At 44.9% G+C, this 14,256-nt stretch overlaps 1 protein-coding gene and 1 long non-coding RNA gene across 4 annotated transcripts in view; one reads left to right on the top strand and one right to left on the bottom strand.

Annotated features, from left to right (window-relative positions):
- ARHGAP29 (Rho GTPase activating protein 29) overlaps positions 1-9,356 on the bottom strand; it is a 59,617-nt gene extending 50,261 nt beyond the window's left edge. Inside the window, exons 1-2 of one of the 3 annotated variants that reach the window (XM_064515891.1) lie at positions 9,185-9,356; positions 6,120-6,471 (exon numbers count right to left, since the gene is read on the bottom strand). In XM_064515891.1, the coding sequence (XP_064371961.1) occupies positions 6,120-6,381 (262 nt within the window). In that variant the 5' untranslated portion in view covers positions 6,382-6,471; positions 9,185-9,356. Of the gene's footprint in view, positions 1-6,119; positions 6,472-8,605; positions 8,631-9,184 lie in introns of those variants that run through there. The other 2 variants (XM_064515889.1, XM_064515890.1) reach the window with 2 other exon arrangements.
- Positions 9,357-9,408: 52 nt separating this feature from the next.
- LOC112979774 (uncharacterized) lies at positions 9,409-12,183 on the top strand. The gene is made up of 2 exons (XR_003258265.2): positions 9,409-11,259; positions 11,476-12,183. It is a non-coding gene; the product is annotated as an uncharacterized LOC112979774 (long non-coding RNA).
- Positions 12,184-14,256: the final 2,073 nt, after the last annotated feature.

Raw genomic sequence — 14,256 nt, 5'->3', positions numbered from 1 at the left:
TCACAAACAGATTGCTTACGTATTTGATAATTGCTTTTAAGTTCCCACAGTCACTGAAAATGCTGTCAGTGCTTTTTTCCCTCTCCCAGAAGGGTTTTTTTTTTTTCTCTAATTTAAGATACAAAATACTATTAAACAGAAAACCAGCACCATTTCCTGCAAAAATCTTGAAGTAGTCCGTCCAACATCGCTCAAAGCAAATTACCAACATTTCTTTCTGAAAGTCTTGCAAAGAAAGGTAAACATTTCATTAGGTCTTTGTTGAGCACAGCCTGCCCACCTACCAAGCACTCATAAATGAGTTACACTTTCATAATCTCAAGTGTCATCGGTCGGGTAATACATTCAATTTAAGGTGTATCAAAGACAGCTGCTTTCATTGAGAAACATCAAAATTGGAATAAAGAGCTAACAGCAAAATTACACCAAACATTATAAGTTATCATAATTTCAGTCTGGAATCTGCACTGCAATAGATAATGAACTTCAAATACCCTCAGCAAAACAAGACAAACCGACTTCCCAAGATAGTGTGTCAAACTTTGCTATAGACAACATTAATGTTTTAAGATAGAATTTTTTAGCATTTGATTTTTGTTTCCTCTATAGTGCTTTATTGATACTAAAATATGAACAGCAGGAAAAAAAGCACACATTATCAAGCCTGGAGGTGCTGAAGAGAAATCTTTCATCTTTGACCCTTGGGAACCACGTTCAGCAGACAACTTCTGACTTTCAGTGCAGCATGCGGTAATACCCATCTCTGTGGTGCTCACACAAGGTTTTGAAGTCACTAGTGATTACAAGTTCCTTATTTTGAGGAAACAATTTACATTGACACACCTTGAAAGTTGTCCCACTGGGCTGGATATCTATCCTTCAAGAATAAGGACCTGATAGGTTTCAAGTTAGGTAGCATTCCTGATCCTTTTGAAAGTACTGGTGCTACTCTAAAGAGGATGCAGACATTCCTGGCCATCCAGCTTCAGTGTTTTAACTCTGTGGGGGCGGGGAAAGGACACCACCAAAACACAAACAAAAAAACCCCACCCACCCACTTGCCAAACTCAAAGAAACCAGACAGCAAAATCTAATCCTCAAAGAGAAATGCTGGATTAAAGGCAAGAGCTTTAACTTTCTATTTCGTTTTCAAACATACCTGAAAAACAGTACATTACCATTTTAGAATAAGCTAGAGTCTACGTTAATTGCAAATAGAATGAACTTGAGGAGAAAAAGCCTTTGCTCGTGAAAAGGATGCAGAAGTACCTACACGAAGCACACAATATCACACATTGAAGATTACTTCAAAGTTTGTGATAAAGCAAGCAATGATTCCTGAATATATTCTGAAGTACAATCAAGTAGATTTTTATATAAAAATAGAAGGTATAATTACCACTTTTAGACCAGATGCAAATTTTACCCTTACAGCTATTCATAATGCAACACAGTATTTCCCACAGTCCCAAGGGCAGACCTTACAGTATGAAGCATACACTACATTAAAAAAAAAAAAGCAGCTGCCATAAAACTAAAGAGTTCACTACCTTTGGACTAGGGGAACAGGAATGTTTCCTCCATGTCTGATTTTGATACAAGCAAAAGCAACTAGTTTTTGTTTAAAAAGAAACACTTAAGTAGAAATCTTATAATTAGGAACTTACAGACTGTGGCCTAAAGAGTCTTTTGTGGTCCTGTGAAACCAAATAAACGAATCCCATTTCAGCCATGACCACACAGCAGCACCATTTTCTTAAAGCAGCAGTGGAATTTATTATGGGCAGTAACAGGACAGACTAACAGCACCAATCTCATCTGAAAATACTTGTTCCTACATAGATTCTCAGTTCTGCAGATCTACGCAATATGATTTTGAACTCCACAAAATTCTGTAATATAAGTTTGCAAAAGCTAGGTCCTACATGTTTTGGTCCCAGCAGTGGCTTACAAATTTTCTTTACAACTTCTATGAGACACAGACACCCTTAAATTCTGAAGAGACTGGACAGTATATAACAGTTACCTCATATCTCTCCTCCTCCAAAAGGACATCTCCTATATGCACAAGTCACTCATCCTCAGAACTGAACCACCTTTACTTGTGGACATAGCAAACCCATGCTTTTGGGACAAGGATTAACCTGTAAGTCATACTATGCAGTTATATCAAGGTATATTTAGTTTAAGTGTAGTCCAGGCACTTCACATTCCAAAGTGAGTATTTTCAATACTGTGGTCAAGTGGCTAAGCAGCTTTTTGAGAGAGGCAAACAACTTTTCCCTTCCTACAGCTTTCTCTGCCATGGAAAGTTAGATCTCTTCTTGTGTGTCACACCTCCGAAGATCACAAACAGCTCCAGGCTCTGCAGTGCACTTCCTCGTGTGTCCTACCTTTTGAAAGAGGGGTGCAAGTTGAAGGCAACAACTCTATTTTCTCATACCCTCAATTGATAGCTGAACAGTTACTACTGGAATCCAAAAACAAACAGAAAATCCACCAGCTTTCAAGCCATCAATATAATTGAAGACTCAAACAGTCAAAAGACAGTCGCACAGAAGACGAACTTATTGTAAGTTACAAAAATAGATTTGTGTCTCCTGTAAGTTAATTCAGCATAGTCTCAAGTTTGCTCTGCCAGGCAGGGATTATTATTATTTTTGAAAGGAACTGTTTGCATTTTCTTCTTATCAGAAGGGACACAAGACTAACTTATTTTGAGTCTCCTCGATACATCTCAGTTTCCTCTGACCCCAGAGGTACCAATGCTACAGACAAAGGTTTTTCAGTTCAAGCACATCAAAGACGTGATGATAATATAATTATTCTTACTAACAGCAGACACATGACAGTCATTCTCACCCATCTGGAAGTTTAACTGATGTCTGAACAAAAAGTCCAGACAGTTTATGCAGTTCAATCACTACAGCTTCAGCTTGCCACCAAGTAACACTAAGTAAAAAATGTCTGGTGATACAACACTGATTTACTGACCTTGGTTCAAAAAACATCCAGAGCTCCTCTTGGAGCTTGGTCCTATACCTCAGGATGGATCTCTAATAACAAATCATTACATTCAATGACAATTGATTCAACAAATCATTACATCCAGATTCTAAAGGGAATTTAAAAAATGGACATCAAGAACTGAAGCGTATGGAACACACGGTGTTGAGCAAAACACAAGAAGCAACTGCAGCCCCTCGTGTCCTAACACTTGACAAACTTTTCAACCCTGTAACTATACTGACAGCTATTGCCTTTTCTAAAATGAAATACCATTGTTCAGAAGCAAGTTTCCTCCTAGGTGCTAGCAAGTAGATTCCAAGTTTTTTAGATTTCAGTTTATATAACAATCATTGCTGGGTAAGAGTCCAAAATTAATGCAGACTCAAAATAATTTACAACAACACTGGTTTTATCTTTATCTTGTTTAAAAGTAAGACTCAAATTTCAGCAATGTTACAATGAAATTATATTAGTACTAATATAACTACTTACAAGAACTGCAAAGAGAAAGCGCAATGAGTGGGTGAGCAATATTGGCCATGTAACCCTCTCCCCTAAAAGGGACCTCAACTCACTCATGTTATTAATTGACTTACATTGGTACCATGCAAAACACAGTATACAAGTCTATATCCAGAGGCACCTGTGATCTAGTTCTGACATGAATACACATTACAGTCCCAAACTGCACAAGTTTTCCACCCAAGACAGTATCACTACATCAGGAGAATGCTGGATGAAACATGAGAGTAACTGCTAGATACTTCCAACGCAGCTCAGGTAACACAGGGAATACAACAATCAGTCAGTTGGAAAATTCAAGGCCTGCACCTACTGGCATCAGTAGTACACTTTTGGTACAGGTTTGAACAGTGGAACAGTCAGTCCTAGAGAACAGGGAACAACCAGTAGCAAGCTGAGCCACGTGGTCAAGAGCAGAGTTACTGCGCATTAGACAGGAATTTTCAAACACCAGGCTCCAGGAACGCTTGCCAGACAAGCGCAGAGCTTGCTGATGCAACCCTGCTGCACCACTTACATTTGTCACTTCTGAACTGCTTGAAGATGCATGCAGTACATAAACAAAATAACTCAGAGTACGTTCTGCTACTAGGTACAGGAACCATTTTATAAATTCTAGAGCAAAGTTTTACTACTCAACAAAATCTGCATCAAGTCACTTGACTAATGCTGTTCAAAAAAATGAAAAAGGTATTATTCTATCCCTGCAAGTGATTCCACCCTGGAATAAACCATGTAACTAATTCCATAATGGTGGTAAACCACAATTAGTACAAGTTCAGATTTTTATACGTAAGAAGTCTGTCCAAATAAAAACTTACTAAGGTTTCTGAACAGGTAACTATAGAAGTTTCTAAAGATAAATAAAATGAAGAAATGCAGCCCAAAGCATTCAGCTTCAAAGATGTCCTCTCCAGCCAGCAATAAGCAAGCCAATACTACAGAAATCACTATTACGAGATTTTGGGGACAGATGTCATAAAGAATGCTCCTTATGGAGGAAAGCAAACATTTCTCCTTTATAGGATTAATGATTCTTTAAACGGACAGCATTGTTTCACAAAATAATTCTGCAATGCAGTATAAAAAAAGGAGACAACTTCCATCTTCCATGTTAGTTTCTTTGGTCTTCACAAATGTAAAACTGAGCATTAATTAAGAACTGCTGCGTGGCTGCTGGAACACATCAGTAGTTTGGCAGTCCCTTGCTACAGGGCACTGATTTCAGCATCGATAAACACCAGACACTTCATCTCACAAGCTGATGTATTCATCTGGTGAGTTCAGCAAGAACACTTTTGACATGAAGTTAACATCAGCCACCAAGGTTACCACTCTGTTAAGATTTGTTCACACCTTTTAGTACAGCTATTTCAGTCCGAGTGCAGACTCGAGCATTTGAGGTTCACAAAGCACCAGCTCCATTCACTCTCTAATCTTTTTCTCCCTACAGAAGCACCAACGCAAGACTTAAAATCATAGCACAGTTCTGCTTGTTACTGCTAAAGCTAATTACCCGATCTCTGAAAAAAGTGACAATCCTAAATACATATTGTAGTTAGAGGTAATAACCATTATACTGACCCAGTACACAAGAAGAAGGATCAGCAATAGCAAATTCACTGTCTCTGAACTGCAGAAGGATCTACAGTATGATCTTGCTCTTCAGGAGCAGGATTTCTGCTTACTTGCACAGTATTTGAATTTGCTCATTAGTAAGTCAGAACTGAACATAAGAGAAAAAAATGGACATTGATAATAGTGAGGCATGGGTAGGGGCAAAAAAGCTACAACTGTAAACACAGGAGTGCCAGCAAATGCTTGGCATTCAGGACATCTTATACAAAGCTGCCCTACATGTCAGTTCAGCTATTAATGAGAACATTTCTGTATAAATTAGATAAAAGTTCTCCTGTTGATGATCAAAAATAGACTAATACCATTTCCCTAAAGGAACTGGAAGATGCAGCAAGATGCACTTCTAAGCAAAAAAAATTGCAGTTTCCACCTGCTGGCAGAAGATGGTAAATACTTATCCCACAGAGGGAGAAAGTGCTGAGAAGGGTTGCATTCTACTTAAGCAGCTATACCTTAAAACTCAAGTTCAAGCTATTAACATAGGGGCCTCTTAAAAAAAAACAAACAGTAAAACAAAACAAACAGAAACAGAAACCCCACAGAGCTGTACTAGCCCAGGAAACTGGAACATGGCCAACACGTTACACAGATTTCTTTGGCATTACAGAAAACATTCAGGTGGTTGAAAACTAATCAGTTGATAGTGTCACTAACTTTTAGTGTCAGCCTGGGCAGTCTGCTGAACACCTATTCTCCCTTGTCCTTTTAAGTATTATGTACCCCAAAGCACTACATACTGGTGGATTATGAAACAGATTGCACAGTGTTTGGATGAGGAAACCCAAGCTAACCACCACCATTTCCTGCAATCACCATGCAAGTGTTGGGGGTGGGGGGGGGGGGGGGAAGGTACGGGGGAGCAATAACCATGGCAAAGACTAGTTAAAAACACATGGACAGAATTGTGGGAGTTTCAGAAAGAATTTAGGATTAAAAAACAACTGACAAACCTTCTGAAAGAATGGCTTCCTTCAAGTAGAGTAGCACATCTGCAAATTTTCTGACATCATTCACCAGTTGCATGATATATTCTGGATCCACTACAGGATTATCATAGCAGTCGGAGTTGGAGCTAATGCTGCTCAGAGAGCTGCTCTTGGTGCTGCGCCCCATGCCCCAATTTCCTGAATTAGAGATGGTGAAGAAGTTGGAGGTAGACAGTCGGGCTAATCCCAAACCACGCTTGTTACTTCCACCGTTCTGTCGCAACATCCCAGCAGCAGCTGTGCTTATAGAGCTCTTGCCATTAACATTCAGTCATTCAGTCGCTTAACGTCCATTTGACAAGCCAAAGGTGAAGCCCTTAATTTGGAGGAAGGGGGGGAGAGAGAAAAGTACTGATTAGCGTAGAAATATTTGAGAAGCAATACTGTTGTACTGACAAGATCCGAAAAGTCTTTCAAAATGATACTGCTTTACATTGAAATGTTTAACTGAAATACTCTAAACTTCTGATTACTTCAAGCTACTTTAATTTGCACAGCAAATATACAATGTTGTAGCTGCATAAAGATCTGCTGTATGCAGAAATAGTTTTTTATTTCAGAAGCTAATGATACATGCTCATTTCATGACAAAACTTTAGTCCCTGAATATTTGTTTTGGAAACTGTAAGACTCAAGTTCATAACATGCATACCGAGACCTGTTCCACGCCACTAAGTGTTACTGTATCTTAACAGAATTGAAAAAAAAAAAAAAAAACACCCTGATATGATACAGAGCACGAACAACATCCTGACCCGCATCAACCACCGAGCAGTATTCAGCATCCTGTCTCTTACGATCATAGACAACCGTGATCTGATAGGATAAGTTCTCCTCGTGCAGATTGGGCCCAGCAAGAACCTTTTGACCTATCAGTTTGTCTAAGGAAGGAAAACACCCTGAAAGAAGCTATGTGGGCTTTTAAGCCTATTATCGCTGACTACAAATTGCAAACAGAAGACAAAAAAAAATGAAGATATTTAAAATAATTTAGTATCACAGTCTATATATAAATCTCAGGGTGGACTGGAGGGTGCCGTTTTATGTTAGTACAGCTTAAAAGTCCATCCTGTCAAAAAAAGGCATAAACTTTGGGGAGATTACTTAGTGTAACTAAGCAAGCACCTGTGTTCATTTAATTTAGGAAAAACAAAATGCTACTGCAAGTTTCCCCATGCCAAGCCGAGCCATTCATTGGAAAGCAGCAGACTGCAGGTGGCAGGCGCAGGTACGGTTCCAGCAGCTTTCACAATGCCTGCTATTATTCTCTCAATACCGGGAGAAATCCTCAATGTTTACACTGTACACTAAACACTAAGGCAAAAAACAAAATTGGAACATGTCAGCCAAAAAGTGTAAAATTGTTTGCAGACATATTGGCAGCAAATCTCAAATCTGTAGATAAAAATAAAATTTGTTACAATCCAGTTAAGCATTAAACGCAGGATGAAACTGGGTACTGTACGTATTTTTCTATCTGGGTTGACCAACTGAAGACGCATCGTTCACATTTTGAACACTCCCACTATGTACTTCAACAGGCATTATTCTAATGCACTTTAATTATTTTTCCATTATTTCCACTTTATTTCTCTTCACAATATAAAAATCCAAGAGAACATATGGTTAAATAGCAATTGTTTTTGTAATTAGTCTGGCAGACCTTTCAGGGAGCATGTACTAGGGAGAAGAAAACTTTAGAGATCAACACAGATTAACTGCCTTAATGTCTGTTTACTATTTAAAGTTAGTACTTAAGAGACTACACACGAGATGATATAAATAACGCAGACAATTAAGCAATTCCAAACACCTCAGCTAGACTGAAGTCAGGTTTACATTAAACATTCTTAAGCATCATGTTTAATCAACTTTCTTCTGTTCCCACATGCAATTCTCATGGCTACAAAGGTACTTCGCAATTCTGCCGTGCAACTACCAAAAAAAAAAAAAAACAAACAAAAAACAAAAAAAACCCCATAAACAAGAAACCACCCATAGCCTTTTTCCCTTCTAACAAACATGATATCTATTTATATCAAGACGCGGAGATTTCCATGTTACTGAAGAGAGACACGTCCCTCTTAAGTCCGGCCAGTTTCAGAGCCAGGTTAAAGCAGCATGATGCGGTAGACCTGTTCTCTTAACAGCGCGACGCTTTCGAAGCCGCGGTATTTTAGAGACGAGCAACTTTCTTTTACGCAGACGAGAAACAAGACACGCAATAACGCTACAACTGCTCTGAAAAACACCGAAGTGATGACAAAGTACTTCTGAACGGGAAAAACGTCAGAGACCCTTCTGCTGTAAGGCACCGGCCGGACTGAAACCGGACCGTTCAGCACAGCCCAACAGCCACCTTTCTCCGGTCAGTATTAGCCCCGACGCCCGCCCGCCCTCCCACCCCCGCGCTAGCAGACCGAGGCAGCACAGCCCCCCCGCACACATGCCTTTCGGTATTAAGAAGTGTTTCATGTTTCTTCAGGAGACTCCGGCCTCAAAAAAAAAAAAAAAAAAAAAAAAAAATCACCAGCTTTTCTGCAACCGCCTCCAGACTCCCCCGGGCCGCAGCGGGCAGTTTCCATCCCGGGGGGGGGCGCACATATTGCACAAGTGTGCTCTCCCAGCACACGCTCCCCGGCGGGGGGAAAGGGGAGAGGAGAGAAGGCGCTGCCGGGGGCGGCGCGCGGCAGCCGCGGTCCCGCGGGAAGGGGCGGCGGCGGCGGCGCGGGGCCCCCTGCGCTCCGCGGCGCTCCGCGGGGGCGGCGGGCGGGCGGGCGGGCGCCCCGGGCGGGGGTCGGCGCCGCCCCGCCCCGCATTCCGCACAGGGCCCGCCGCCAGCCCGCACGTCCGCCCGGCCCCGGCCCCCGGCGGGGACACCCCCGCGGGGCGGCAGGACCCCGAGCGCGGAGGGGCAGAGCCCCCGCAGGGCACCCGCGGAGCGGGGACGGGGCGCCGAGCCCCGCGGGCAGCTGCCCCCGCGCCACCACCCGCGGCTCCCCCCTCCCGGCGCCCGCGGCGGCCCTTACCGGACGGCGCGGGCGGGCGGGGGGCGCGCAGCGGCAGCGGCAGCGGCGGAGCGCAGGCAGCAGCGGGCCGCCGCGGGCCCTGCGCGCTCCCGCCCCGCTGCCCATTGAACTCCCGCCCCGCGGCGCGGCGCAGCCCGGCCCGCCCGGCGCCGCCGCGCCCGGCGCCGCCCCCTCCCGCCGCCGCGCGCCGTTGGCCGGCCGCGCCGGGGGGCGGGGCTATGCTAATGCCGCGGCCCAGGTGGAGGGGCGGGGCCGCGCCGGGCCCCCGCCGCAGCGGGGGTGTGACGTCATCATACGCCACGGCCGAAGGCGAGGTGGGTCTGGGCTGCGCGGACACCCTTGATTTTGTCGTGCTTTGGGTGTTGAGTTGTGCCGTGCGTGCGCGTACATCCATGCTGTCCTGCTCGAAAGAAAAAAGTTGAAACAGCAGAAATTCCTCCATGCAGCATCATACAGAAACCCAAACAGCTGAGCAGCGGTGTCAGGACCTCTGCGCCGACCTCCGTCACGCCAGCTCACAAGTGACTGCTGGCAGCAGGAGCTTTCCATCTGCTCGATGCAGGGACGACAGGCCCACGCTTCGTTCCTTGCTAATAAAAGGCCATTTAAATCCGGCACTCCTGGAACCGGCCGTAGGTGGCACGTGGCGCTGGGAAGGGGACGTGCGCTGGGCGGTGTAGGAAGATGCGCGGTGTAGGAAGACCCTCTGCACAGTGTAGGAAGACCCTCTGCGCGGCGTAGGAAGACCCTCTGCGCGGTGTAGGAAGACCCTCTGCGCGGCGTAGGAAGACCCTCTGCGCAGTGTAGGAAGACCCTCTGCGCGGTGTAGGAAGACCCTCTGCGCGGCGTAGGAAGACCCTCTGCGTGGCGTAGGAAGACCCGCAGCGCCTGCTTCGTGGCGCAGCCCCTTCCCCGGCAGGTCCCGGCTTCGTCCCGGCGGTTCCCCTTCTCGCCCGCGGCCGCCCTGCGCGCTGCCCGTCCAGGGTTGGGGAGAGCACCAACCGCTTCTTGGACCACCCTTCCCCTCCACGCCTGCCACAATTCCTTCCCTTCCTTTATCCCAGGGTCCCTCCCAACTCGTGTCCTGTCTTGCCTTTTCTTGGCTCCCCAGGCGCACCCCCCAGCCGTGCCTGTCCCCCTCGCCCCTCTGCCCAGCCCCACCGTTGCAACTGGGGTCTTCTCAGAAACGACTTGATCTCCCCCCCGCGCCTAGTGTGCCGCGTGGGGGTCCTGGAGCAGGGTGCTGGGGGTCCTGGAGCAGGGTGCTGGGGGTCCTGGAGCAGGGTGGCCTCTCCGAGAGGTTTACTGGAATCCATGAAGCCTGAAACGAAGCAACTGAACTAAAGCAAGTTGTCACGTTATTTAATCTCCAGTTAATTAGCTCAGTGGTAGCAAAGCCCAAATGTAGATTAATCAACTGTTAACAAGGTTATAGCATTAATTTTAAGCACTGTTCAATAACTTTTCCTTTAAAAAAATCCTAAATAAAACGTGATCTAAATTTATAAATCCAGTAATTGGTTACAAATTCTTCAAGTCTGCTGATACGAAGTTTGGAGAAAAGCAACCAAGGGAAACAATGCCCTGAGCTTCAGGGAGATTTTGATCATTCAGGTAATTCAGCCAGCAGATGTCAAAATCAGGCCAGGGTAAACAATTGTAAACTAATTGAATGTGAAAGCAGGGAACTACAGCAGGGAGTGGAAGTTAAATAGTGCTATCAGCTATCAAACAATGAGGAAAAGTATTAAAAGTTTATTGCGGGAAAAGTCATTGAAAGGACTAGATCAGTGTACAATGGCAATAAAGAAAGAGAAACAAGAAATTCCGTCCGCATTGTTGCTGGACAGCACACGAGGCGGCTCGTACTGTCCAGCCGCCAGACCTCTGTTAGAAAGAAAAATATATAGTTATGGCAGAATCACTCCCCGTTATAGGCACACTTTTCAAAAACAAAAGTGTCTTTATTTTAGCATCATTATACCATTCCCTGGGACATTTTAGGAACTGCAAGGAAGAATAAGCTCAGCTGACCTGCGTACACGTTCAGCTCCAGTCCTTTCGCGGCCCCCGAGGTGAGTGAGCATGTGCTTCGTTATGCTGTGGTCACTTCATGCATCCGTGTCCTCCCTCTCCTCTCCATTCCCACACAGGCTTACCTGTGTCCATGCTGGAACTTAACAAACTTTTTTTTTGCAAAAAGCTCAGTTCCAGAGGTGACAACTAAAAGTAACTAAAATTAAAAATACTAGGATTAAGTGTTCTTTTGCTTCTGCAATATTTTGTTTCAGACACTTCTGATTTAAACATGAGTATTCTACAGCGTGGGAGGCCACGCTTCAAACATCGTTGGAAAAAAGGATGTGAACCCGCATCTGCCACATTATGTGGATGTAAACTGAAGTATTGGGATTTTTTTCCTCACCAAAATAAAACAGGAAACAATTGACCTTTTTTATTTCAGGTGTTCAGTGCTTCCCCCTCCCTTTTCAGTTTGCCAAATTGCATACAAAATACCCTGCATTCCCTTGAACCAAAAGTAGCACAAAACAGCTGGAGCCACGGTCCAGCCGTTGCTGCTTGAATTGCCTTGGAAAATATTACATGAAAGAGATATGGAAGCAACAGATCTACCCTCAAGAAAATATGGCTTGCCCGAAGGGTCAGCTCTACATCCTAACTTGTGACTTTTGCTGCAGCAGATAAACCGGAGGATTAAGGTCTGAGAGCTGCTCTATACTGGTCATCTTTTGCTACTCTACAGGGCTGTGGCCCTGGTAACCTACATCAGCCTCATGCAGGCTTCAGGAAAGCAGCAGAAGCTGAGCAGGTAAAAGCAGCTTTTTTTTCTGCACTTCCTCCACCTTCCGTAGTCTGCGCCGTTACTGGGCAAATAGCCACGAGCAGGGCAATGAAAGATAACACAGGGGCTCAACAATGTGTTCCCCAACAGGAGACATTGCGATTGAATTTGTTTTCATTAAAAATGCTGAAATTTCTGTGAGTAGCCACTGAAATTGCTTACTTATTAAAACAGATCTTTTTCCTGATAGAGCATGTGTAAAGAGTGAAAGAAGAGCTATAGCACATCTCTTTTATGAAAAAGCAACGTACAGAGTAAGCTCCAAGTGCCTGCTTCTCCCTTCTCAGTGTTGAATAGTACTTTACTCGCACAAAAAGTCCCTTGGAAATCCAAGGAAAAATCCGCCTGAGGAAAGCTACTCTGTGCTGCAGCCTCCAGCCACTGTGAAGAGAAGGAATGTTTCTAGCTGGCACCACTAACACAACAAATGCACTTTCCCAGTTCCAGTTAAGAAATCAGATTCAAAATACTGTCTCTTTTCTTCCATTTATCTACAGAAGAGCTAAATGCTCTGGACTAGCTGGAAGACATAAATTAATGAATATACCTCGCTGTGAGCACTAAGAGTTCAGTAGTACAGAGCTGGATATTTATTACTGTTGTAAACTGGCCATATCACCAAGGGAGCAACAGCTGAGAAGGGACCCTGATTCTAGCCACACTGTGAGCATCCCTGCAGATGAGATTAAATGAACTACTTCCAGGGGCGACGCTCCAGGAGATGCCACGCTCTCTCTATGCGCCCCTGAGCAGAACTCTGCTCTGAGGAAGCATTGCTGTAAACCATTTCTTTCCAAGAACCACTTCTTATATGCAGGCTCCTGCAAAAGGCAAATATGATTTGTATATCAGAAAGCAGTTTGAAACTCAGCTCCTGTTATAGTAAACAGTGTGACATTTTTGGAAGAACAAAATCTTGCCCGTAGCTACATTCTAAGATTTAATGAACATTTGCTGAAGAACAGCCAAAACTCAAATCTGAAAATAATTTGCACAAAATCATCCTACCCAGCAATAAGAAGACTTGGAAAATTGTTTCCCTACCTACTGCATCTAATGCTGGTTTATAAAAGCAGCTTTCTCCACTCTCGTGAGAGCTCCATGGTGGCTGCAACCACCACCACCTACGTGAGCACCCACCGAGACCCCCCGGCGCACGGGCGTTTCCTAGAGCGGAGCGTTTCACCCGCTGCACCCGACGCCCTCGGGGGAAGCGCGCGGGCGAAACTGCAGCAGCCACCGTGCGCTGGAACGGACTTGCGGAGCTGACGGAGAGCAGAGGCAGCCCGGCACCTGCAGACCCTGCGCCCAGAAGGATCGTTCTGCCCCCGACTTTTCAGTCCCGATCCTCAAGGCAGGCTACAAAACACCTCAAAAGATGAGCAAGGGAAGTGAAAGCCATAGCCCTACCAGACATTAAAAAACATATTTTGGGCTTAATGGCTCATTACAGTTCACCACCAAGATGATCCCTCCCTGCTTCTCATGGAATGAACCAGGCCTCTCCCTTTTCCGCAGGAGAAAATCACCTCTCCCTCCACTACTACCCCCCTCACCACTACTCCTTCCTCTACTTCATGCTTATCAACTGTTTTTTCTCTCAGATCATTTAGCTGATAAACATATCTAATTTAAGTCAGGGCAGTCATTCTTAACTTCATATGGCTTTGATCTTTTGGGGCTTCTCTCTCAAACCTAAAAAGAGCTTGTGTGCCCCGAGACTTGTCAGGGTTTTCTTTTTGGTTATATCAGCTGGTCTAATCCAAAACTCTTTCCCCACTGTTCCCTCTCTTTGTATAACGCTCTGCCTTACGCGTGACAAACTACACGCAGGCAAAAGCTATTCCTCAAGAAAAGGCTGGCGGTGCGATGTGACAAATGCAGCTGGGCATGGAACAACGCAATTTGCTAATCACCCAGGGGAAAATGATTGCCTCTGGCATGGACAGCACCTGGTTTCCAAACATTTAATGAGCAATTTCTTAAAAAACCTTCCACCTTAGCTAGTAATTGATGAGAAGGAGAGCAGGTGGCAAGGAATGAAGGGAGGTCTGGGTGAAGGAAGCACCTTCTCCACTTGCTGAATGCCATCGGTGGTGCCAGCCACTGCTCCACAGCCTGCTGCCTCCAGAGCCGGGAGCTAGCCCTGCCCAGGGCACCCCACTGGCCCTGCTGGTACCTGCTGTGAGGAAGGCAGAGAAAGCCTTGC

Source organism: Dromaius novaehollandiae, chromosome 8 (assembly GCF_036370855.1).
Source record: "Dromaius novaehollandiae isolate bDroNov1 chromosome 8, bDroNov1.hap1, whole genome shotgun sequence".
Taxonomy (NCBI): Eukaryota; Metazoa; Chordata; class Aves; order Casuariiformes; family Dromaiidae; genus Dromaius; species Dromaius novaehollandiae.
The sequence above is the reverse complement of the archived record's forward strand: the minus strand, read 5'-3'. Positions and strand labels throughout refer to the sequence as shown.